The sequence below is a fragment of the Miniopterus schreibersii genome (genome assembly GCF_964146895.1).
Source record: "Miniopterus schreibersii genome assembly, chromosome: 1".
Taxonomy (NCBI): domain Eukaryota; kingdom Metazoa; phylum Chordata; class Mammalia; order Chiroptera; family Miniopteridae; genus Miniopterus; species Miniopterus schreibersii.
In genome coordinates, this window is record NC_138101.1 from 79,592,093 (window position 1) to 79,617,606 (window position 25,514).

Genomic DNA, 25,514 nt, shown 5'->3' on the forward strand with positions numbered 1-25,514 from the left:
CGTACATAAATTTGCTGCTAATCTATTTAATACTATTGTTCGTTTTGCACTTGGCTCTATGTTTTTACTTTCCATTACCATCCCAGTAAGAACCATGCTAATGTAGCTGAGGAAGATAGTACAAGTGTAAAACTTACAGTAAAAGAGACAGTTATAATCAGTGCTATATAACTGAATCCATGGTTTAATGATTTTACTGAGTTTAAGTAATGACTACTTAGATTTAATGCTCCTAATACCTCTTCTAATAAAATATTTAAAATAAATTATTAAAACTTCATTTAATATAAATTATATCTTTCCCATAACTAGGTAAAAGCATAGGATTATTTTTATGATATTTTTAAGTAGTACAGAGAACAGTGGCTGTGGAATCAAGCACAAACGGTCTAAACCACCCTAGCCACTGAGCAGTGGTTAGAGCATTGGCCTGCAGACTGAAGGGTCCCAGGTTGGATTCCGGCCAAGGGCACATGCCTTGGTTGCAGGCTGGATCCCCAGCCCTGGTTGGGGCACGTGCGGGAGGCAACTAATCAATGTTTCCCTCTCTTTCTCTCCTATTTTCTAAAAAGCAATGGGGGAGGGGGAGTCTACACCATTGCTCTACCACGTAAAAGACCTTGGGCAGATAAAACTCTAAGGTACTGATTATTTACCTATACAGTGCAGATAAAAAATAAGGAACAAGCAAAAATAAAAATAATAAAATTTAAAAATCAATAATAAGGACCAAACCAGTTCTTTAATAGAACTGCCCAGGACACCAGTCTTACCACGTACTTGAAACATTACTGAATAACGGGAAATGTACAGTGACCCTATTCCCAAGGCAAGGGACCGTACCTTTAAGTGGGAACATTTGCTGTTAAGACCTAGCATGTGCTGCTATAGTCACCTGGAGCACTGCGTGCTGTAATGGTGTTTACTGGGAACAAGTGATTTATTACCTAAACTTAACCCTTTAATACACCTGTCAAGTTGTGGTGGGTTCAGGTACTGGTCAAGGAAAAACCTGAGGCTTCCAGTCAACGTGGCTGAGCAGGTAACCTCAGCGCTTGCATCCTCCCACAACTACATCAAATCAACTATGGACAGCCATGATGGAGAACCACCTGAAGTCTAGCTGAACAGAAGTCCTATAACTAAATATATACAGAAGAAGCCACATCTGAACCTGGTAGAAGGGGTGGAGATGGGACGGGCAGATCCCACACCCACATGTAGCAGTAAAAATAGGGAGGGACCTCTCTGCTATGGAAAACTCTGAGAATCCGGAAGTCCCAGCTCCACACGAGGATCTCCAGCCCAGGTTCCAATGCCAGGAAGAGAAATCCCCATAACTTCTGGCTATGAAAACCAGTGGGGATGTGGCTGAGTGAGACAGGGCAGCTGGAGACCCAGGCGTTCCTTTTAAGGGGCCCATGCACAGACACTCAGACACACTCCCTCAGCTCCAGTGCTGGGGCAGCAGCTTGAAAGGCACCAGGGACATACACGAGGAACTGGATTGTCTGGCTTCAAGGCGAGGACTGGAGGGGCAGCTTTCTCCCAGACAAGTGTTAGCAGAGGCCATTGTTCCTTTGCTGAGCCCTCCCCCTCACAGATCCAGGGCCATATCTGAATCTCCATGTCCCTGACTAACATGGCTAGCCCTTCCCTGGTATTTCCCTGAGACCCCACCCCACCCAACATGTGGGCTCACCCAAGCTGCTTCCAGTGGTATTTCCATACAAACAGCCTCTCTTGGCTTATGCTGCACACTTTCATAAAATCAAAGGTTCCACAAACCCCAAACAAGCACCATGTGGCCTCAGCGTGCCCTGTACCTCTTGCTAAGCAGCCCCAAGCCTGGGACTAGTGGCAACTAGCCTCTCCCAGATACCTCCAAGCCCAGCACAAGTCGCAGTCATCTGCAGCTCACTTTGTAGCTCGTGCCGGTTGGCCCTGGGCAGGGCACAGGCAGTGGTTGATCTTGGCCTGCACCTCCCAGGAGGACCCTGAGCCAACACACCCAGAAGACAACTTCAGATTACACTGGAGCTCCACCCAACCACCTCCACCAGCATCACACTCAAGGGGCAGACTCAGGCGACACCAGAGCCCTACTGAAGGAAGTCTTGCTCTGTGGGGTGGGTTCCTGCACAAGAGCTCCTCCACTGTAGTCACAACTGGTCCTTGCAGACAAATGTCCTGGAAGTAAATTCTTCCCATTGGTATGCCAACAGCAATCAAGGCTCAACTACAATAGGAGGGTACACACAACCCACATGGAGGGTGCACCTGGAGTGCCACACCCAGATGACCAGGGAGGCTGCACTACTGGGCCCCATAGGACAACTACTACACTGTCAAGACTGGAAGATGTAGTAGCTCTAACTAACAGATACAAACACAGGGAGGCAACCAAAATGAGGAGACAAAGAAACATGTCCCAAATAAAAGAACAAATCTCCAGAAAAAGAACTAAACAAAATAGAGTCAAGCATCTACCAGATGCAGAGTCTAAAACACCGGTTATAAGGAGGCTGAATGAACTTAGAGGAAGAATAGATCAACTCTGTGAAAACTTCAACAGAAACAGGAAACAGAAATGGAGATAGAAAAAAAGGACCAATCAAAAATGAAGAATACAAAAACTAAAATAAAGAATACATTAGAAGGAGCCCAGCCAGCATGGCCCAGTGGATGAGCATTGACCTATGATCCAGGAGATTGAAGTTCGATTCCCAGTCAGGGCACATGCCCGGGTTACAGGCTCAATCCCCAGTCAGGGATGTGCAGGAGGCAGCTGATCAATGACTCTCTCATCACTGATGTTTCTGTCTCCCTTCCTCTCTCTCTGAAATCAATAAAAGTATATTTAAAAAAACAAAAACAGAATACACTAGAAGGAATGAACAGATTAGATGTAGCACAGGATCAAGTCCATGATTTGGAAGATAAGGTATTAGAAAACACCCAATCAGAACAACAAAAAGAAAAACGAATCCAAAAAAATGAGAGTAATTTAAGGGGCCTCTGGGACAACATCAAACATACCAACATTTGCAACATGGAAGTGCTGGAAGAAGAGGAGAGAGAACAAAGAACTGAAAACCTATTTGAAAAAATAATGAAAGAGCCCTAGCCAGTTTGGCTCAGTGGTTAGAGAGTCGACCCAAAGACTGAAGGGTCCCCGGTTTGATTCCAGCGAAGGGGACGTACCTGGGTTGCAGGCTCAATCCCCGGCCCCAGTCTGGGTATATGTGGGAGTCAACCAATCGATGTGTCTCACATTGATGTTTCTCTCTCTCTCCCTTCCACTCTCTCTGAAAAGCAATGGAAAAAATATCCTCCAGTGAGGATTTAAAAAAAAGAAAAATATTAAAAAAAGTAAATAAAGTCCCTAAACTTGGCAAAGGAAATAGACATACAAGTTTAGTAAGTGCAGAATCCCAAACAAGATGAACCTAAAGAACCCCACACCAAGACACATCATAATTAAAATGCAAAAGGTTAAGGACAAAGAATCTTAAAAGCAACAAGAGAAAGGCAGTTGGTTACCTACAAAGGAGCTCCCATAAGACTGTCAGCTGTTTTCTCAGCAGCAACTTCTCAAGCCAGAAGGGACTGGCACAAAATATTCAAAGTGATGAAAAGCAAGGACCTACAATCAAGATTACTCAGCAAAGCTATTGTTAAGAATCAATGGACAGATAAACAGCTTTCCAGACAAGAAAAAGCTAAAGGGGTCCATCACCACCAAACCAGTATTACAAGAAATGTTAAAGGTCTTATTTAAGACGAAGGAGAAGAAAAGAGATAAAAAATATGAATAATTAAATGGCAATAAATACATATCAACAATTACTTTAAATGCAAATAGATTCAATCCTTCAATCAAAAGACACAGGGTGACTGAATGGAAAAGAAAACAAGAACCAATCATATGCTGCCTACAAAAGATCCACTTCAGATAGCAAAACACACACAAACTGGAAGTAAAGGGATGGAAAAAGTTATTTCATGAAAATGGAAGCAAAAGCTGGGGTAACAATACTTATACCAGACAAAATAGACTTGAAAAAAAGGCAATATGCCCTAGCCAGTTTTGCTCAGTGGTTGGAGCATCGGCCCATGGACTGAAGGGTCCCAGGTTCGATTCTGGCCAAGGATACAGACCTCAGTTGCAGGTTCGATCCCCAGCCACCTTAGTGACTTGCTTCTAATGGACAAAGTGGTGAAAGTGACTCTGCACAGCAGGATAGTTTAGAAAGGGCAACACAGCTTCTGCCTGGCTCTGTCTTGGTACACACACCTTGGGAGCCTCAGCTGACATATAAGAAGTCCTGCTATCCTGAAGACACAATGCTGAAAAGACAATATGGAGAAGCCACATATAAAGAGAAATACCCACAGAACCCCAGTTGTGGTGGCCTCCAGTCTTTAGAGTCTTCACAGAAGCAACTGCCAGATGAGTGAGCACAAATTCAGATGACTCTAGCCCCCATTCTGAGTTGACTCAAATATCATGGAGCCCTGCTGTGTCCCATCCACACAATCCATGAGCACAATAAATGACTGTTTATGCCACTAAGTTTTTGGGTAATTTGTTATCCAGCCATAGTAACTGGAACACCCAAAAAGTACAGAGAGAATAGGAAAGGACACAACAAAATAAATGGGTGAGGTAGTAAAAAAACTAGAATGAAATCCTTGGTGAGTCATGGAGAGAGCCAAGTCAATCCAATGCACCCTACAAAAGTCCTCAAAAAGGTTCAGTCAGGAGGGGGTACCACGAGCATCCCAAAGTAAGAATGAAAGCGAGTGGTTAAAATAATTACAGGCATACCTCAGAGATATTGCAGGTTCTGTTCCAGACCACTTCAATAAAGTAGGTCACATAAATTTTTTGGTTTCCCAGTGCATATAAAAGTTGTGTTTACACTATATGTACACACTTTAATTTAAAAACAGTTTGTGCTGCCCGGCCAGGCGTGGCTCAGTGGTTAAGCATCGACCTAGGATCCAGGCAATCAGGGTTCGATTCCCGGTCAGGGCACATGCCCGGGTTGCAGGCTGCAGCGGATCAGTGACTCTCTCATCATTGATGTTTCTATCTCTCTCTCTCCCTCTCCTTTCCTCTCTCTGAAATCAATAAAGATATGTTAAAAAAATTAAATAAAAATAGTTTGTGCTAAAAAAAAAAAAAAATGCTAACCATCATCTGACCATCGTCTGAGCCTGTTGGAAAAATGTTGCTGATAGATTTCCTTCATGCAGGGCTGCCACAAACCTTCAATTTGTAAAAAAAAAAGAAAGAAAAGAAAAAAATCTGCAAAGCACAATGTGAAGTGCAGTAAAACGGGGTATGTCTGTAGCTGAATTCCATTTAAGAAGCAGATCCCTAGATCCTCTCCCCAACTGCACACACCCTTCTGACTGCCCCTCCCTGACTCCTGGCAAATACAGGGTTTTTTCTGTCTAGGGTAAAAAAAAAAAGGAGACTGAACACAGTTGATGGCAAGGGTACTATACTATAGATCTTCCATTTGCCCCTCCAGATGCAGCTTCCCCCTGCTCCGGCCTGCTGTGTCCCGGGAAGCTGACCTGTATTGACTGCCTCAACAGACTCCCCTGTACCTCTGGCTTCCAGTTAGGCTTGGCTCCTGGAGAGTATCACCAAGAGATCCAAGGGAAGAATGTTGATTCCCACACTTCCCTCTCTGTGGGTCCTGGCAGGATGGCTGCCTCCCTTGACCAAAAGTGTCAGCTCTTGTAAGGTGACCCTTTCCATGAGTTCTGGTCTGTCTCTGGCATATGATGGTGCCCCTTCCCCTCATCACTGAAAACCTGCAGGGTGGTAACAGAACCTCCTGTTACTCCTCTCCAGATACTTATTATAGGCTGAACTGTGTCACCTCAAAATTCATACACTGAAAACCTAACCTCCCCCTGGTACCTCAGAATGTAACTGTATTTGGAGATAGAATCTTTAAAGAGGTAGTTAGGGTGGGCCCTAATCCAATGTGACTGGTGCCCTTAAAAGAAAAGGAGATTAGTACACATACAGGTACAGAGGGAAAACCATGTGAAGTCACAAGGGAAAGATGGTCATCTACAAGCAGAGAGGTCTCAGAAGAAGTCAACCCTGTCAATATGTTGATCTTGGACTTCTAGGCTCCAGAACTGTGATAAAATAAATTTCTGTTGCTAAGCTGCCCAGTCTATGGTACTTTGTCACGGCAGCCCTAGCAAACTAATAAAGTACTATTTTTTATGGTTTCCTTCCACCCTACTTATTCCTTCATTAATCGGCTCTTTAGTACACTCTTCAACATATCCAAATGAGTTTGCCATTTCTGTTTGCCTACAGGTCCCTGACTAATACAGTAATAACACTAAAATGGGCTTTGGATGAATATACACCAGATGCCAAGACTCCCAGTCCTCTAGCCCCCATTCCTCAGAATGCTGATAGCAAGGATTTACTCCTCCAGGCAAGAGACTCTAGAGTGTTCTCTGAGGAATTTAACCACCCCAAGAGTTCTTTAAAAATATCCAACATTATGACATGAATGGTTTCCAAAAAGCCCTTCACTGAAGCTTACTATTTCTAAGCCCCACTCAGAGCCTCCAATCAGCTTTTTAGTTCCTCACTCGTAAATATGAGCAAACCACCAAGGATTACTGGATACTGAGTAAAGTTTCTTGAAATATATAGACCAAAACAATTTGGAGAAAAAAAACCACCTAGACAGTCTGGCTCCAAAGTCTGCACTCAGTCCTGAGAATTAAGAGCTACCTATACCAGTTAGGACTCTGGTTACAAGTGTCAGAAACCTAACTTAAACTACCTTAAATAAGAATGGAGCCCTGGCCGGTTTTGCTCAGTGGTTAGAGCATCAGCCTACAGACTGAAGGGTCCTGGGTTCTAGTCCAGCCAAGGGCACATATCTGGGTTGCAGGTTCAATCCACAGCCCTGGTCAGGACTCATGCAGGAGGCAACCAAGTGATGTGTCTCTCTCACCTCTCTCTCCCTCCCTTCCACTCTCTCTGAAAAGCAATGGTAATGGTAAAAATATCCTCGAGGATAAAAAAAAATAAGAATGGAAATTTCTTGCCCTACCCACTAGGTTGCTCAGTTGGTCAGTGTCATCCTGATACGCCAAGGTTGTGGGTTCAATCCCTGGTCAGGGCACATACAAGAATCAACCAATGAGTGCATAAAGAAGTGGAACAACAATCAATGTCTCTCTCTACCTGTCTATCTACCTATCTCCCTTCCTCTCTATAAAATCAATAAATAAAGTTTTTAAAAATAAAAAATGGTAATTTCTTAACCCATGTAAACAAACTGTATACAGAGAAGGGTAGTGTGATTCAGACTTAATCAGATTAAGGGATTTGAACTCACTGTTTCTGACTCTTTTCTAAGTTCCTAGGTCTAGATGTTAGTTAGCCTTATTATGTAAGGCTCCTCCAAGCAGCAGGATATATGGCCCCAGTATCCCTAGGGAAATAACCTCACAGGCTATAATTCAAAAAGAAAAAATGCAACAATGAGATACCACTACACACCTATCAAAATGGCTAAAATTCAAAACATTGATAATACCAAATGCTGACAAAGATGTGGAACAGAAACTCTCATGCATTGCTGGTGGGAAAACAAAATAGTATAGCCACTTCAGAAGACTGTCTCCAACAAAACTAAACATAACTTTACTATATGGCCCAGCAATCACGCTCTTTGCTAGTCACCCAAATGAGCTGAAAACTTATGACCACACAAAAATCTGCACATAGATGTTTATAGTTGCTAAAATGTGGAAGCAACCAAGATGTCCTTCAATAGGTGAGTGGATAAATAAACTGGTACAGCTATACAATGAAACATTATTCAGTGCTAAAAGAAATGAACTATCTAAATCAGAAGTCAGCAAATTATAGCCCATGGGCCAAATCTGGCCCTCTGCTTGTTTTGTAAATAAAGTTTTACTGAAACATAGGCATAAAAAATATAAGAAATGAGCTATGAAGCCATGAAATTACAGAGAAATCCTTAAATGTATATTGCTAAGAAGCCAATCTTAAAAGGCTACATACTGTATGATTCCAACTATGTAACATTCTGGAAAAGGCAAAATGCTCTCTCCTAGATTCATGAAATGAACCCACGGAATGACTGCCCTCACTGATGGTCAAACGCTCATCCCTGGGACTCTCCCTGTGGTCAGAATGGGATATGCACTGGGCAGGTTTGTGTCACATGCCCATTACTGTGGCTTAGGGCAGGGCAGGAATGGGCACAACTGGGTGTTCCATTTAGCAACCTCACCAGAATCACCAGATCCGAGTGGCAGAGGAAGAGCTCTCCATAGGGGGAAGGAAGAGAGGAGAGTGGTACTTTCATCAGAAAAAGAAAAGCATGCTAGGCAGAAAAAACAACAATGGCTACCCCTTCACCTGTATTATGTATATATTTAAAAGATCTTTTGTTTTTTAAAAGAAAAAGGACATTTATCATTTTCCAGCTTATAAAATGTGGTACAATTGGGAAGGAGAATTAATGGAAAGTCAGAGAGAAAGCAAGGGTTGAGAAGCAGAAAGGAAAAACATAAATAACTTAAAGAGGAGGCACTGAAAACCAAAAGAGCCCTGCCAGGGTGGGTTAGTGGTTGAGCAGGGGGCATGCAAGAGGCAGCCGATCAATGACTCTCTCATCATTGATGTTTCTCTCTCTCTCTCCCCCTCTCCTTCCTCTCTCTGAAATCAATAAAGATATATTTTTTAAAATAATAACAATAAGATTATAAAGATGGTGGAACAGGAAGACCAAGGAACCTCATGGCATGGTGGAAGCACCTTACCAGCCCTAGACTTCCTACCTCCAAGCCACTGCAGTTAGATTTCTATTACATGTAGCAGAACACGAATATCTTAAATGATACGAATAGTTAACATCACTTTTATCACTATCTGTAGAAGTTACAAGTTATATATTTGTATTAAAAACACAAACTTCTCACCATTTTCCACCTAGGAACAACTATGTATTTAAGATGTCTGATTAAGGGAGCATTGAATGGCTATGGAAAGCTGTCTATTTGGTATAAGAACTGAAACTAGATTTTTTTGACTGGGTCAATAACATTCTTAACTAAATAACTGAAGGGGAGGTGAACTTTATCTCAATTCTGATTTTTATAAAATTATATGTAATAGCATGGCTTTATTTTGAAAGAGTATGATTCCCTTCTATTTATTCTCATTTAATCCTTATTATATATATAATCAAGTAGTAAACAGTAACAAGTAATAAAAACCACAATATTTCTCATTAACCTTTATTTTTAACTTAGTTTTACAATAAAGAAACCAAAAAGAAGTAGATCATTAAAAAATACCATAGCTGTCAATTTAAAATTTTAACTGAGGTTCATGTTAAACAAAGCAATAACACTATCTCCTATAATTCCATCTTTATTTGTATATACAAGAACTGTGTGCAAAGTGCTTTTCAAACTATAAAATAAGACTTTAGAATAGGATACAAATAGTCAACCCTAGGAGTTAGTAACCCCTAACTGCCTGTAACTAGTCACAGCTGCTTACATTCTTAATTTGCATTTTATCTATATAGTAAAAGAAAAGCCACCATTTTTTGATACCAGATTGATATCTAATTTTTGAAAATAATCCCTGATCCACGGGGTCTAAACTTAATTTTTTTTCCTAAATAGAGGAGTTTTTAAAAACCAATACTAGCCCTGGACAGTGGTGCTCAATGGTTAGAGCCTCAGCCCGCGCACCGATGGGCCTCAGGTTCCATTCCTGGTTAAGGGCACGTACCTGGGTTGCAGGTTCAAACCCCAGCCCCAGTTGAAACGTGTGTGGGAGGCAACCAATCAATGTGTCTCTCTCACATCAATGTTTCTCTCTCTTTCTCTCTCTCCCCCTCCCTCCCTCTATTCCACTCTCTCTAAAAATCAATGGGAAAAATATCCTGGGGTGAGGATTAACAAAAAAAAACACATTAAAAACATTATTAGTAGATCCCTCTATACCAGGGGTGGGGAACCTTTTTTCTGCCAAGGGCCATTTGGATATTTATAACATCATTCACGGGCCATACAAAATTATCAACTTAAAAATTAACTATGAAAAAAGCTCCTGGATTTATTGAATTTCTAATCCTGCCTGCAGTTGCCTTGGCAGGGACAGACCAAATGATTTCGTGGGCTGTATATGGCCCATGAGCTGGACGTTCCCCATCCCTGCTCAATACAGACACATTTTAATTAAGATAGGATTAAAAAAGTAAAAAACATCGCCCTGGTCAACATGCTCAGTGGTTAGAGCATCAGCCTGTGTACTGAAGGGTCAATGGTTTGATTCCCAGTCAAGAGGCATGTACCTGGGTTGCAGGTTCAATCCCCAGTCCCAATCAGGGTGCATCCAGGAGGCAACCTATCGATGTGTCTCTCTCACATTGATGTTTCCCTCCCTCCCTCCCTCCCTCCCTCCCTCCCTCCCTCCCTCCCTCCCTCCCTCCCTCCCTCCCTCTCTCTCTCTCTCTCTCCTCCCCCCTCCACTGTCTCTAATAATCAATGGAAAAAATATCTTCAGGTGAGGATTAACAAAACAAAGTTACATAAAAGGAAAAAATAAGGGAAAACAGTGCCTTTTTGTACATTTTTCTTCAGGTAAACAAAGAACCACCCTCCTTAAAAGAGATGGATTACTTTCTCTCTTACTGCAAACACTCTGAACACATGATGCTAAATCCAGTACACTATGAATATTTAAAACATTTGCTACATAAGCCTTTGAATCAGAGATACCTTTAAAGTACAAAGTACATCTAAATGAGAAGGTATACAGGAAAAATAATTCCAAAGAGCCTTCAAGGATCTAAATTATAGTCTTCTTTTTAGTTTAAATGTGGGAGGTAGGGGAGAAAAACTTAAACTGACATTAATTGGGTATGCCTTATTCATATGGAAGCACATAGCCTGCTAGCTTGAAAATCCTTTTAATATAGGTACTTCTCAAATATTACATATACCCCGAAGGAAAAACTGAGGCACTAAGAGGTTAAGAATCCAGGCTGTGTAGTTTACCAGTTGCAGGAAAGTAATTTTCATGTGTATCCTTTGTGACCTTTGTAAAAACAGTATAAATAAGTTTTTTCATTTTATATTTCAAAGCACCTGATGAAGCAGAAACAAGATATCCTCAGTAAAAGACAAATGATTACAAAGGAATAAATGTATAGGATTTAATAAAAATCTTATTAATGATCTACAGGCTCAGAATAAACTTTCAAGCCTATTTTAAGCCCATTTTTCACCTTTTCCATCAGCAGGTTATGTCTATTCTGTGAGTCATTTGTAAAAACTAAGCCTGTTAAATGGGCTCTAGTTTATAATAATGTTGTTTGAACGCTAAAGTCAGAGCTGTGAACACCCATCAAAGATTATAGAAGTTTTCTACTCCTTGAAACAGCAATTCAGTGACTAAGATAGAAAGTCAATATAATCTAATTTGAAATTCACTCCTGATTTGCATTCTTTCTCATATTTAATTTAGAAAATTAAAAATACCCAGTTATAAATCTGATCTCATTGTCACAACTGTACCTAAGCAGCTTATATTTCTCTATGGGAGATAATCAGGTAAACATGTTACCAAGCAATAATTAATAATTTAATGTCCTTCAAGTTCAAGGGTAGGGTAAATCTATGTGTGCTACTTACAACCTAGTTGAGATTGATTATTCAAGTATCAGCAACGTTAGTCTTTAAAATGTTATCATTTGTGTAGTGCAAAATATATATATGTATATATGTACACAAACCAAACTATTGGACAACAATAAGAAATGTAATAATCACAAACTAGGATTTTCTTGTGAGCTCCACAATCCATTTCATTCCAAGGTCATCCAGGCCCAGTAGTCTTCTTGGTTGAAATAAAATTTTCTTCAGTTCCGTTTTCTTTAAAAAGAAAGTAAAAACCAATTTCCTATGAATAAAAATGCAACCTGAATATGAAACACATCCCATGCCAAATAATTTTCTAACATAATCATAACATTCAAATCCTAAATAAAGCCATAAAATCACAAATGGTCCGTATGAAATTACTTCATGTCACTTATAGCTTGATAGAAAAAACTTAATTGCAAGTGCTGACATTAGCAAATGGCTTATAATAAATCATTTAAATGTACATTCCTCCTCATAGCTTCTAAATTCCCATCCTTTTCTAGTTGGCTATTATAATTCAGATTTTTAAAAATTACTTCATAGTTTATCAAAATGGAAAAGCTGTGAAACAAAAAGCTTAATAAAATTACAAAAAGTTGACAGATGTACAATCTGGACTATTCATTTAACCAACATATATATCTGTTACTTTTCAGGCATTGTGCCACGCACTGGGGATTTACACATAAATGAGGCAGGATCCCAGCCCTCAAAAGACTTCTTGGTTTAATTGAGGCCGGTGGGGAGACATAAACCAACAATTCAGATATGCATAGTGTGATGGTTTTAATTATAGCAGAGTGAATGAGCTATAGGAGAATGGTGGGCTTGTTTGCACAAGACGCAACAATCACATGTGATCTGAGTTCTGGGAAAGGTTCCCCGAGCTGTAAAATCTCTGCACCCTCCCAGCACTCAAGATGCCAAAACGGCTGAAACTGTCTCAGTACAGATTCATTCTTCTCCTGTGTGGAAATACTCTTATGCGATCCCCCTTTGGCAGGAGTAACATTTTAAATAATCAGATCAATTTTCACATAACTCACTGCATAAAGAAAAAGGCCCCTGGAGGAATAAAACTGTAGGTGGTTTTAAAGACTCACTGCCTGAGTGAGGTTTTAGCAGAAATATTAACTGGAAGGTGCCAGAACAGTTAGCAACATTTATCAAGAATCTATGTGAAGCAGTTTACTACACAAAGTCCTCTGCAGGTTTATACAACTTGGGTCTATAAACCCTAATCTTCAACATTATTCTGTTACGACAGGGAAATAGAATATAGATATAAATCACTAGCACTGTCTTCAGAACTTTAGAATGTTTTCAGCCTCTTAATGAGATCTGTTTCTCCCTTTTTTAAAAATTAACTTACAAAATGTAGGATATGATGTGATAAGGGAAGAAAAATTACAAAAAGCAACAAATAAAGGAACAGGAATAAAATTCTGCCTTTGCCCTAGTCCACTGAACTCTACTCTGGCTGTACTGCTGAGATTATTCTTCTTCCTAAGAAGCATGGGCCTGCCTTTTTGGGCCAGTACCATCTTCACCACACTCCATTTGAAGAATGTTTCTCCTGAGATCCACCCCATCCCTACCCAGTTTTGGATGTTTTTTATTTTGAGAGTAGTTTACTAAAGCTGGGGGCAGTGATACAAGGAAGGGATTAGGATAGAAGAAGCAACAAAAGAGAGCCTAGGCAGGGCTGCTTTGGCTCACTGAGCAATAAGAGTCACAAGGGCAGAAATAAGCCAAGGTGGGGCTGCTATTGGCTCATTGAAAAGTCAGAGAAAGGGGGGCCTTGAGGACAGGTTTAGGGGGTTAGCCCGGAACGAGATGCCACTACCCATTGGTCCCCTGGTTGCAAGTCTTGTGGGGACCCTTAGAGTTTAAGATAAAGAAAATTCACTCAAAAAGGAGATTTGCGTGAGCATGCCCCAAGGAGGGCTCATCTCTACCCAGTTTTTATGACTACCTCTCTACTGAAAGCTCAATATTTCCAAGGAAACTATATGACAGCCAATTTATGAATCTGGGCAGACTGATAAGAAAAATAGAAAAAGTAATACATTTAGAGTAGCCATTGGGACTTAACAGGTCTGCTTTTCGTATTTAACTCATGGATAATTTATTATTATTTTCCCTTTCTCAGCTTTTTTTCACATTCTAATTGTATTTTATTTTTTCTATCACCTTTTATCCCCTCTATGCCCTCTTCCACCTCCACCCATCCCTCTTCACCCCACTCATGGATAATTTTAATAGCAAAATTATGAGGTTGGGTAACTGGGGAGAGGTGGCACTACAGGAGACTAATGGACAATTGTTGAACAGGTCTGCAAGTGTTTTTCTTCATATCACAGAGAAAAAGAAGGTTTTTCTAATCCACTGCAGAGTGAAGTGAGAAATCTCTTTTACTTTTAAATTTACATTCTTCTATACTGGAAAAAAAAATCAAGCAGTGGACCTTAAGTATTACTGTTAATGTAAAAAATAATAATAATAATAATGGCCAGAACTGGCTGGTTTTGCTTGGTGGTTAGAGCATCAGCCTGCAGATGGAAGGGTCCCGGGTCCAATTCCTGATCAAGGGCACGTACCTCGGTTGCAGGTTCCCCACCCTGGTCTGGGCACAGGCAGGAGGCAACCAACTGATGTGTCTGTCTCACATCGATGTTTCTCTCTCTCCCTCTTTCTCTCTCTCTTCCCCCCTTGTCCCTCCCTCCACTCTCTCTAGAAATCAATGGAGAAAATGTCCTCAAGTGAGGATTAAAAAAAAAAAAAGCTATTATGTTCCATACATATGTGTTTATCTATGCATTATTAGATAAAATGAAAGTTTTTCCATGTCCTATGGCACTTCACTTTGCCATGCTGCCAATAGTGAGTATTCGGCCATGCATTCAGCACACAGTTATTGAAAGCCTACTACAGTGGTACCTCAGTTTTCTAATGTAATCCATTCAGGAAGACCATTCGAGTTCTGAAACGTTCAAAAACCGAGGGATCAGCTAGGCCTCAGGATCTTGCACTCAGTAGAAGCCGTGTGGCATGTTCAACTTCCGAGACATGTTCGAAAACCGAAGCATTTACTTCCAGGTTTACGGCATTTGTAAAACGAAATGTTCGTCAATGGAGACGTTCCAAAACCGAGGTACTGCTGTACATGCCCAGCTGGGCGTGGCTCAGCAGTTGAGCATCGACCTAGGATCCAGGAGATCACAGTTTGATTCCTGGTCAGGGCACATGCCCGGGCTGTGGGCTTGATCCCCAGTAGGGGGGTGCAGGAGGCAACAGATCAGTGACAACTCTCTCATTACTGACGTTTCTATCTCTCTCTGAAATCAATAAAGATATATTTTTTTAAAAAAAGAAAGAAAAGAAAGCCTACTACATGCCACACACTGTGCTAGGGAATGAGGTGCGGATGGTCCCTATTATGGGTAGGGCAAATCTTCTCCTGCCCACACTTTTCCCATCCTAACAGGATTTCTAGATCTTCCTCTTCCGCTCCAAAACAGACCTGTCCTCTCCAAACCATACACACTGCTCTCTAATCTTTATTCCTGTAATGTCAGATTAAAAACTGTTAAAGCCTGCCAGATTAAACCTTGCCTAAATCCCCCCAAGCCAAAACTTATTTCCAAATCCAACATGGCTCTATCTTTAAGCCCAGTTAATTTGTTATTTACACATATATATGCAAATAATACATAAAAATACTATATGTTATCCAAATGCAGTCAAGCAGTGCTATATAACTTGCAATTTAGGAGGGCTAAAACCTACCATGCAATGAAAAACTTGATAAAGATTCAATAAAAACAAAGTAGAAAATTAAAAATAGGGAAGAATTTCTTCATTTCAGAGACATCTCTAAACAACTGAAAGGGATACATAGGAGAAACGGTGTATACTTCTAACTGGTAAGAAATATATTTTTTAAATAATTTTAGAAAACTGCTATTTTGGGTGACTGCTGAAGCAAAGTATAGTTTGCTTTTTCAGTTTTTAATAAAGTGATAAGATGCTTCAACCTTGGAAAAAAATTATTACTATTATTTTTTTTTTTAAATCTTTACCCGAGGATATTTTTTCCATTGATTTTAGAGAGAGTAAAAGGGAAGGGGAGAGGAAGAGAGAGAGAAACATCGATGTGAGACAGACACATAGATTGGTTGCCTCCTGAATGCACCCTGACTGGGGCCGGGAACGAACCTGCAACCCAGGTACATGCTTTTGACCAGGAATCAAACCTATGACTCTTCGGGCAAATATTAACTAAAGTAAGTTTTTTGTCTTATGCCCAATTTCTCTGCCCTCCAACTCCCCACTTTCTGCATGGGAAACATGAAAGTGAACTTTGAAATGCATTGCAAAATATGTAAACACCTGGCTTTAGTGCCACCATTCCCTGCAGCTTAAATTACTACATGTTGAATTATTACATGTTGAAATGTAATAATGTTATCAGGGAAATCAATTTAAAACATGGTATAGCACTAAAGTCAACTACTATAGGAGAAATATAAAATATGTGAAAAAAGGATTTAAATTAAGGTCTATATCTTAAGAGCTGAAATGACACATACATAAGAGGATTAGGAAGGGAGTTAACAATATTGAGAAAGCAAATTATGCTTCTGAAATCCTACTAAAGTTTTTCAAGTGGGCAGGTATATTCCAAGACATTAATGTATCAAAAAACTTTAGTTGATTTATGAACATAAAGCAGAGAACAAGAAAGGCTGAAACAACTCACCCAAGTGTCGTATGCATTTCAGTTTCTCTACTGTAAAATACCATCACGAACATTTACCCTAGTGTGCTGATAATCCCTTCTACATCAGAGAAGGGCAAATGATTGCTTTTTGTTTTTGTTATCGAATGTAATAATTAGAAACTTGGGTTCTTTGGTAGAGGAACAACACACCCATTATTATTTAAACCCGTAGATTTTTAACATGTGTTTCTACTGCATATATTTAAGAGAGCACTTAAAATCTTATTATCAAATATCCTATTTCTTTTTCCCGTCTGTTGTCACTTAATGGGAAATGGTGACAAAATACAAAAAACATAATCAGTGAGACCATCAGTGAGGTAAACAATTGCCTATGGGCCCATCCATGGAAAGTAACTCAGTTTACATAGTACCCAAAAGAGTGCTTTAAGGGTTTTCTTGAACCCAAGAGTTTTGGTTTTGTTTTGTTTTTAATTTAATTTTTTTTTTAATCCTCACCCGAGGATCTTTCTTCCATTGCTCTCAGAGAGACTGGAAGGGAAAGAGAGAGAGAAACATCGATGCGAGACAGATACATCAATTGTTTGCCTCCCACATGCGCCCCGACTGGGGCCAGGGACGGAGCCTGCAACTGAGGTACGTGCCCCTGGAGAGAATCAAAACCGGGACCCTTGAGTCTTTGGGCCGATGCTCTAACCACTGAGTCAAACCGGCTAGGGTGAACCCAAGAGTTTTGGACTCAGGTGTTCCTAACCTAGACAATCTCAGAGCACTTTCAAGGTTTGCAATCTATTATTCTCAGACTTACTTGAGTTACCTCCTAGCTTCCCAGACTGGAATTTCTGGCCCTCAAATAAGTATAACCCCTACTTCTAAAGAATGTTCATTAAAACATAAAAGCTGAACATTTTCTAAAAAGTCAATGTCTATATTTCAAAGATACAGAGAGCATGCAGGCATTTTTTTTTTTTTTTTTTACCTATCTATTAACAAAGGGCCCAAAATAAACATCAGACTTTAAGAACAGTGTTTCTTCATAAACCATAAAACTAAGCCTATAATCATTCTCTTATTGTTGCTTAAATCAAAGGTGCACAAATCCACCAGATGCTCTCAAGTGAAAAAAAAAATTTTTTTTTAAATGTATCTTTATTGATTTCAGAGAGAGGAAGGGAGAGGGAGAGAGAGAGATAGAAACATCAATGAAGAGAGGCATTGATCAGCTGCCTCCTACATGCTCCCCACTGGGGATCAAGCCCGCAACCCGGGCATGTGCCCTGACCAGGAATCGAACCTCAATCTCCTGGATCATAGGTCGATGCTCAACCGCTGAGCCATGCTGGCTGGGCTCAAGTGAAACATTTTTAAGTGTAACAAGTACCTAGAGACCCATCAAATATCACCTGCAAAGTAATTTCAGTCCCAGGATCAGTATAGAATATTCAGTATGACCGTGTATCTATGAAATGGACCTGTCCTTTTAACTGCAGCTGAAGGCTCTATTGTAAGAGTCCATATACCACTTTGAATTATAAAAGTATAGTATTACCTTCTCCTTCTTTGATAATATAAATGCACCAACCATTGGGCAATAAAAGGCCATATGATAGCAAAGGTTAATGTACCAGGAGACATCTCGAAGGGCCACCAAGATGATCTCTAAGAAAATAAAATAAGCTGGTCACCAATCTACTACATATTATATGTATAAACTTAAAAACAACTTGTAATTTTGAAAATATATAACTAATAATAAATCTACTGGTAAAGAGAGGGAGATAATCTGTATTTCAGAGCATAATTTAGTAAATAAACTCTGAGGTGTACTTCAGACTTAAATAAACACAAAATAAATATACTTTTCACTTCAGAGTTCTAAAGGATAGATTTCATGTGGAATTCTTTAAGGGCCTCATATAATCTAAACTGACTGTAACTTACTTGAAACCCTGGCACTTAGATTTAAAAAAGATTTCTTACCTGTGAAGAAGGCAGATTACTAGTCTGTAATGTTGACAATTTTGCCTACAAATACAAATGAAAGTGATTTAGCTTTGACAAATAAGAGAAACACAATAATTTTTCAATTTTCTATCTTAAAAACAAAACTGAACTAGTAATTTAGTCTTTCTTCTTCTGTTAATTATTCTTTGATTATCCTGAAGCCCATATTGACCAAATGACAAGGTCCCTAAAATTACTAGTCAAATAAATACCTTTGACGTTTTATATTTTATAGTTCAAATTTTAGAAAATTATCAAAATCTTAAATTAACCTAAACCATTATGTCTTTTACATTCTTATTAACCTAATTGAGTTTTATCATTAATTCTTTTCAAAATTTTTGTTTATTGATTTTTCTTTTTTAAATATTTTTATTGATTTTGAGAGAGAGAAAGAAAGGGAGAATGAGAAAGAAACATCAGTGTGAGAGCAAAACATCAATCGGCTGCCTCCTGCACGCCTCCTACCAAGGATTGAGCCCTGAACCGGGCATGTGCCCTGGCGGGGAATTGAACCGGAAATGTGGATGGGATGATGCCCAGCAGAGCCCCACTGGCTAGGGCTACTTACTGATTTTGAGAAAGGGAGGGGAAGGGAGAAACATCAATTTTTTGTTCTACTTTTTGTTGCTGTTTATCATCACCCAAGGACATTTTTTCCATTGATTTTTTAGAGAGAGAGTAGAGGGAGGGGGAGAGACAGATGTGAGAGAGACACATCAATTGGTTGCCTCCCACACTTGCCCTGAGGAGCAGGATTGAACCTGCAACCCAGGTATGTGCCTTTGACCAGGAATCGAACCCAAGACCCTTCAGTCTGCAGGCTGTCACTCTAACCACTGAGCCAAACAGGCCAGGCCTGTTCTACTTATTTATGCATTCACTGGTGGCTTTTTGTATGTGCCCTGACCGGTGATCAAACCCACAACACCTTGGCGTATCAGAGCAATGCTCTAACCAACTAAGCTACCTGGCCAGGGATCTTATAAATTCTTTAATTTCCATATAAACTACCAATTTACAAACACATTTAAGAACTGCAGTCTTTATCATTAATTAAAATTGTAAAGATTAGCCCTGGCCAGTGTGGCTCAGTGGTTAGAGTGTTGCCTGTGGACCAAAGGGTTGTGGGTTCGTTCCTGGTCAAGGGCACATACCTGAGTTGCAGGTCTATCCTTGACCCGGTTGGAGCACATGTGGGAGGCAACCGATGGATGTGTGTTGCTCACACTGATGTTTCTCTCTCTCTCCCCCTTCCTTCCTCCCTTCCACTTTCTCCAAAAATTCATGGAAAAAGTATATCCTCAGGTGAGAATTAACAACAACAAAAAAAAAAACCTGTAAAAATTATATAAATAATATCCAAAGATCTGTTTTGGAAATCCCTAATAAGTTATAGCAGAAGAGATATTGATAGATTTGAAAAATGAACTATTAGTGTTACAGATTTTAATTTTTTTCCAGCTTAATTTAGGTATAATTGACAAAATTATATATATTTAAAATATACAACCTTAAGATTTGATATATGTATACATTAGGAAATGATTACCATAATCAAGTTAATTGACACCTCATATAGTTACCTTTCGGGGGGAGTATTGTAGGTTTTTTAATTAGAAGTATACACTAAGGAGAAAAAATTGAAACTAATTTAGGAAACCAAGCTCATCCCAAACACAAGTTTCCTTAGGCTAGGTGTCAGAAACTTACTACTCCAGTTTCTGCATTTATTATAACTTGAGAGAAATGGTATGAAGATTAATGAGTTCATTCATTGATTCATTCAATAAATATTTACTGAGCGTCTATTATGTACTAGTCACTACTCTGGGCAGAGAGCAAAATGACAAAAATTGCTGACCTAATGAGGCTTATACTCTAAAGGAAGGCTACAAATAATAACAAATAAATCAGTAAAATACATGATATTTCAGGTAGTGATAAATGTCATAAAGAAAAATAAAACAGGGAAGGGAGAGGAGACATGTTGGTGGAAGGAAAGCTTAGAAGCAAGAGTGGCCAGGGAAGGCTTTGCTGACATTCGAGCAAAGTCCTAAACAAAGAACAGTTGTAAGCTACGTGACTAACTTCTATACAGAGAGAACAGCAAGTACAAAGACCCAGAGTGGGAGGGAGCCTGCTGGCAAATGTGTGTGGCCCAGTATGACTATACCTTACAGGTAACATGAAATTAAATTTCTCTGATGTTGCATTAATTCTTCAGACCATTAAGGTGTTAAAGAACTTACAGTTGCAAATGTGAAAAGAATCTAGACAAGGTAAGGATTTTTATGATGTTAGTTGTAATACTACCTTGCAGGCATGGTAATATCTAACTAAGAGATTAATCTTAATGGCACTTCTCCAGATTTAATGGAATAGAGGGTAGATTTACAAAATTGGGCTCCCAGGTATCTGATGATTTATCCAAAGTCCTGTTAGTATGATTTAGAAAGGAAGTCGAGCCCAGCCGGATGTGGCTCAGCGGGTCAACATCGACCTAAGATCCAGGAGACCGAGATTCAATTCCTGGTCAGGGCACATGCCCGGGGTTGTGGGTTGATCCCCAGTCGGGGGGCGTGCAGGAGGCAGCCAATCAATGACAACTCTCTCATCATTCATGTTTCTATCTCTCTCTCTCCCTCTTCCTTCCTCTCTCTGAAATCAATAAAGATATATTTTTTAAAAAATTAGAAAGAAGTCGAGGTGAACAAATCCCAGTGTCATGACACAACTACTCTTCATTAAAGAAACAACTACTAACAAATACTAAGACAGAATCAGAACTAATATATGCATCTATAAGTAAATTTTTCCTAAGCAATAAATGCTCTGGAAAGGCAAATGAAGATTCCCAGAGACACTTGCTTACACATAGGAAGTAACTGGCAATACTTATGTAATTAGCACTATGATACTTTAGTGATATTTATCCATGTATGTTGTTAAAGGAAAAAAAGTCAATGACATTTGTTAAAGCATGGTAAAGAAGATTTTATTCAAGGGAGAAGGGGCTATCATCATAGGTATAAGGACCACTGCAGTAGGGGAAAGAGATTGGGCTCAATTCCCAATATAGCAGGGGCAAGTGGAAATTTATAATCAAGAAGTAGGGTGGGGGATCAGTACACGGAAAGTTACCAAGAGGAAACATCAAGCGTAAGGGAGATTCTGACTAAACCAAACTAATAGGATTCTTGGTGAAGACAAGCCAGGGTGATCAGATCACCTGAGTGATGGTGGAAGATGAGGAGCCTGATCAGATACTGAAGGTGGGTGGTTCTGGTTAAAGTGACTAAGCAGGGCTCTTGCTAAAACTGGATTTTACAAGGAAGAAAACAGGCACACTCTCCCTCCTGGGAGCACGCCTGAGCCTTTCCCTTCCCCTTCTTCTTGTCCCAAGGCACACAGCTCCTAAACTCTAAAGGACTTGCAACCAGGGAAGCAGTTGCCAGCAGCAACTTGTCCTGGGCTAACTGCCTGAACCTGTCCCCAAGGCTCCCCCTTCTCTGACTCCCCAGTGAGCTGACAGCAGCCCTGCCTTAGCTCACTTCTTTTCCATAACATTTCTAGAGAGCCAAAGCAGCCCTGCCTACCTAGTCTCTCTCCTGTTGCTTCTTCCATCCTAAGCCCTTCCTTGTTTCACTGTCCCCAGCTTCAATAAACGTATTCTCAAAATATTGAATGAATGAATGAATGAATGAATGAATGAATGAATGAATGAATGAATGAATGAATAAATAAATAAATGAAAAAGTGAACAGATAGACCTAAGAGAAGGTTCAGGAGCCTAAAGTTTAGTCAAGTAACAAACCTTTGTCAATATCAAGTAGCTTTTATGTAGCTTTTAGATATTTAGAAATTCTAGTATTATTCTATTGGTACATTAAAATAAGGATTACTGAATTTTTTGGAAAATTATTTTGAAGAGAAAAATCTCCTGTAATAGTAACCACTGCAAAGAAAATACAAAAAATTATTAAGTTAGATCCTCCCTAAGGCTGTGAACTTCCTGAGGGGAAAAACCGAGCTATTTTCCCATCATTGTTGTTACCATCGTTTCATGTAAAATACTTCAGTGCTTAACTTACTATGTTCCAGGTACTATATTAAGCATTCTATTTTACCCTCTGAGTAAGCTTATGAGGTAAGCATTAATATTTTCTTTTAATAGATAAGAAAAATGAAGCACAGAGAGGTTAAGTAACCTGACCCAAGATTACACAGTAAGTGGCAAAGCTAGAATCTGAACTTGGGTAGTTTTCTTGAAGGTCTGCCACACTATGCTATCTCCCTTTTCACTTTTGTGTCTGTTGCCTAGAAAATAATCTATGTGACTATTCAACAAATATTTATTTAGTGAATGAATTTATACAAAAAATTAATATGCCTCAGGCAGCTTACTGATGTGGAAAGTATACTGCATGAGAAATCAATTAACTGGAGTTACAGAGCTGGCATGTTGCTAGTTAAGGTGTGCTCTCAGTAGCTCAGCTTCTTCGTCTGCTGGACTAAGGGTACCGAACTAAGAAGTTTCCTTTGGTTCTATAATCTACCGCTATATTATTATCAATTTATTTTTTATTTATACAAACTTTTATTCATACAAATGAATTATGCAAATTTTAAGGGGGAAAGTCCTTAATGCGTCAGATTTAAAAAAAAAAAAGACAAGGACTCCTTTTTTTTAATCTTCACTGAACAACATGCTTAAAGAGAGGAGGGGGGGAGAGAGAGAAAAACACTGATGTGAGAGGAAACACCAACCAGTTGCCTTCCATATGTGCTCCGGCTAGAAAACAAACCCAGCACCCAGGTATGTGTCCTAATCAGGAATCGAACCTGTGACCTTTTCAGTGCATAAGACAAGCTCAGCGAACTGAGCCACTCCAGCCGGGCAGTATTAGTTTCTTTACATAAATCTACATTTAATGTGTTCATCTTGTAATGGAAGCACATCTTCTTTGATTAATCCCTACAAATTCTTCTTAGCATCAGGTACAGCAAGATGCTTTGAGGCTGTACCACGTCGGAAGCCAGGCCAGACACCGAGGCTGGCTGCCTCACTCTTTCTTCCAGCCAGTGTGACTCAAGGAGGCACAAGGCGGGGGACAAGTGAGGCAGAGCACTAGGAGCCTGAAAGCTCTGCAGCTGCGTCCACGCGGTATCACAGCCCGGTCAAAACTGAACCAAGAGGAGCTGCCCCTTCCCATGAGGCCTTTTCCTTTTCTCTCAGGACCTGCTCCATATCCCGCTGTCCAGCGTCCCTCAGTACAGGACAGCAATCTGCCAAGTAGAAAGAGCACTGCCCTGGGATTCAGAGCGTCCAGGTTCTGTTTGAGTTCCTACGACTGACTAGCTGTTCTGCCTTTTCAAAGGTTTAACACCCTTGATCTTCCAGGGTCAAATGACAGCAGAGGTTAAACTGTAACTCCACAGGACTCTTTGGCTTTCAGGTTTTGATCCTAAAACTAATTTACACTCAAGAATCAGTAACTTAACATATTATCTCTACAGCATTTTTAAAAGAAGTCGAGGCAGAGGACAATGCTTACTACAAAAGTATAAGTATGACTCTTTAATGATCAACTCTAGGGCACTAGGTATGGTCTATTTATTAGTTCCTTGAATTAAACTATTTAAAAGATCTTATTCTTCTACCACCAAGCAACCTACTCCTTCCTCCAAAATGGTACTGCTAATTTTACACTAAAATGTTTCTATTATTTTAACTGGCATTTAGCTTTTGGGTCAGTTTTAAGTAATATTTTCAAAAATAGGTCCTACTGCATTTATTTATTTATTTATTTATTTATTTATTATTTATTTATTTATTTATTTATTTATTTATTATTGTTAATCCTCACCAGAGGATATTTTTTAGAGAGGGTGGAAAAGAGGTGGGGAGGAGGGGAGAGAGAGAAAGAGAGGGAGAGAGAAACATCAATGTGAGAGAGACACATCCATTAGTTGCCTCTCATACGTACCCCAACTGAGCAGAGGATTGAACCTGCAACCCAGGTACGTGCCCTTGACCGGGAATCCAACCCTTGACCCTCCGGTACGCAGGCCAACACTCTAACCACTGAACCATGCCAGCCAGGGCCCATTTTTTTTTAAATCACTAAAATACATTGATTTCTGTAAATCTGATCAATACAGATTATACACTGTTTTAAAGGACCAACAAGCAGAAGACAAATTTGGAAACTTACCTGCGAAGCTGTTAGTGTTTCCAGTTTATGAAGTCTCTGAAGGACATTCTGCATGTCCTCTTGAAGTCGCATGATCACAAGAGCAATCTGCTCATTGAGGCTGCCTCTTGTCCCTCTGTCTGAACCCCAGCGCTCTCCATCACCTCCACTTCCCACTTGCTGACCCTTGGCTCCTTCGCTCAAATGTTGCATCCTATGCCCTATTTTAAGAGAGCAAAATAGGTTAGCTATAAATTATTCCTGTAAAAGTAGAAATGGTGTGTTTTATTCATTTTCCTATCATTTCTTTGAGATCTAACTCTCATAACTGGAGTGGGAGCAATCAGGAACTACACAAAATAAATTATTGAGGTCAAAGAGTAGACATGTATACTTCTATTTATATTGAGATATTCTTAGATTTTTGTCTAAGGTTTTATAATGCACTTAATATACTAGTACATGACTAAATGCATAGAATTCACAAGTAATATATTCATATTCAGGGTGCATTCTCAAAAAATCTTTCCTAAAAGCTAACAAGACTGAAAATATTTGAAGACTTTCTTTAGAGTATTAAAAACTACTCTAAATATCTACATTTTCCTTTTTGGTCACTGTAAGCCTCCCAAAGCTTTTTAAATGTTTTTATTACAAATTCCATTATATTTATAGAGATATTGAAATCTCATTACTTTTAAATTTTTATTATATATCCATCCCTTCTTCTTTCCATGCATATATTTACAGAATTGGCATTACCCCCTTACACATGATTTTGTATCCTACATTTAAAAAATACTATAAACATTTAT

The 25,514-nt window shown here is 39.5% G+C and overlaps 1 protein-coding gene across 7 annotated transcripts in view; it reads right to left on the minus strand.

Annotated features, from left to right (window-relative positions):
- Positions 1 to 10,527: 10,527 nt before the first annotated feature.
- Positions 10,528 to 25,514, minus strand: part of ACBD5 (acyl-CoA binding domain containing 5) — a gene marked incomplete at its 3' end in the record, with an annotated part of 44,669 nt that continues 29,682 nt past the window's right edge. For 4 of the 7 annotated variants that reach the window (XM_081143904.1, XM_081143905.1, XM_081143906.1 and 1 more), the window contains 4 exons: positions 24,721 to 24,920; positions 18,479 to 18,523; positions 18,048 to 18,157; positions 10,528 to 11,982 (listed from right to left, as the gene is read on the minus strand). In XM_081143904.1, coding sequence (XP_081000030.1) covers positions 11,970 to 11,982; positions 18,048 to 18,157; positions 18,479 to 18,523; positions 24,721 to 24,920 — 368 coding nt within the window. Of the gene's footprint in view, positions 11,983 to 18,043; positions 18,158 to 18,478; positions 18,524 to 24,720; positions 24,921 to 25,514 lie in introns of those variants that run through there. The other 3 variants (XM_081143907.1, XM_081143903.1, XM_081143902.1) reach the window with 2 other exon arrangements.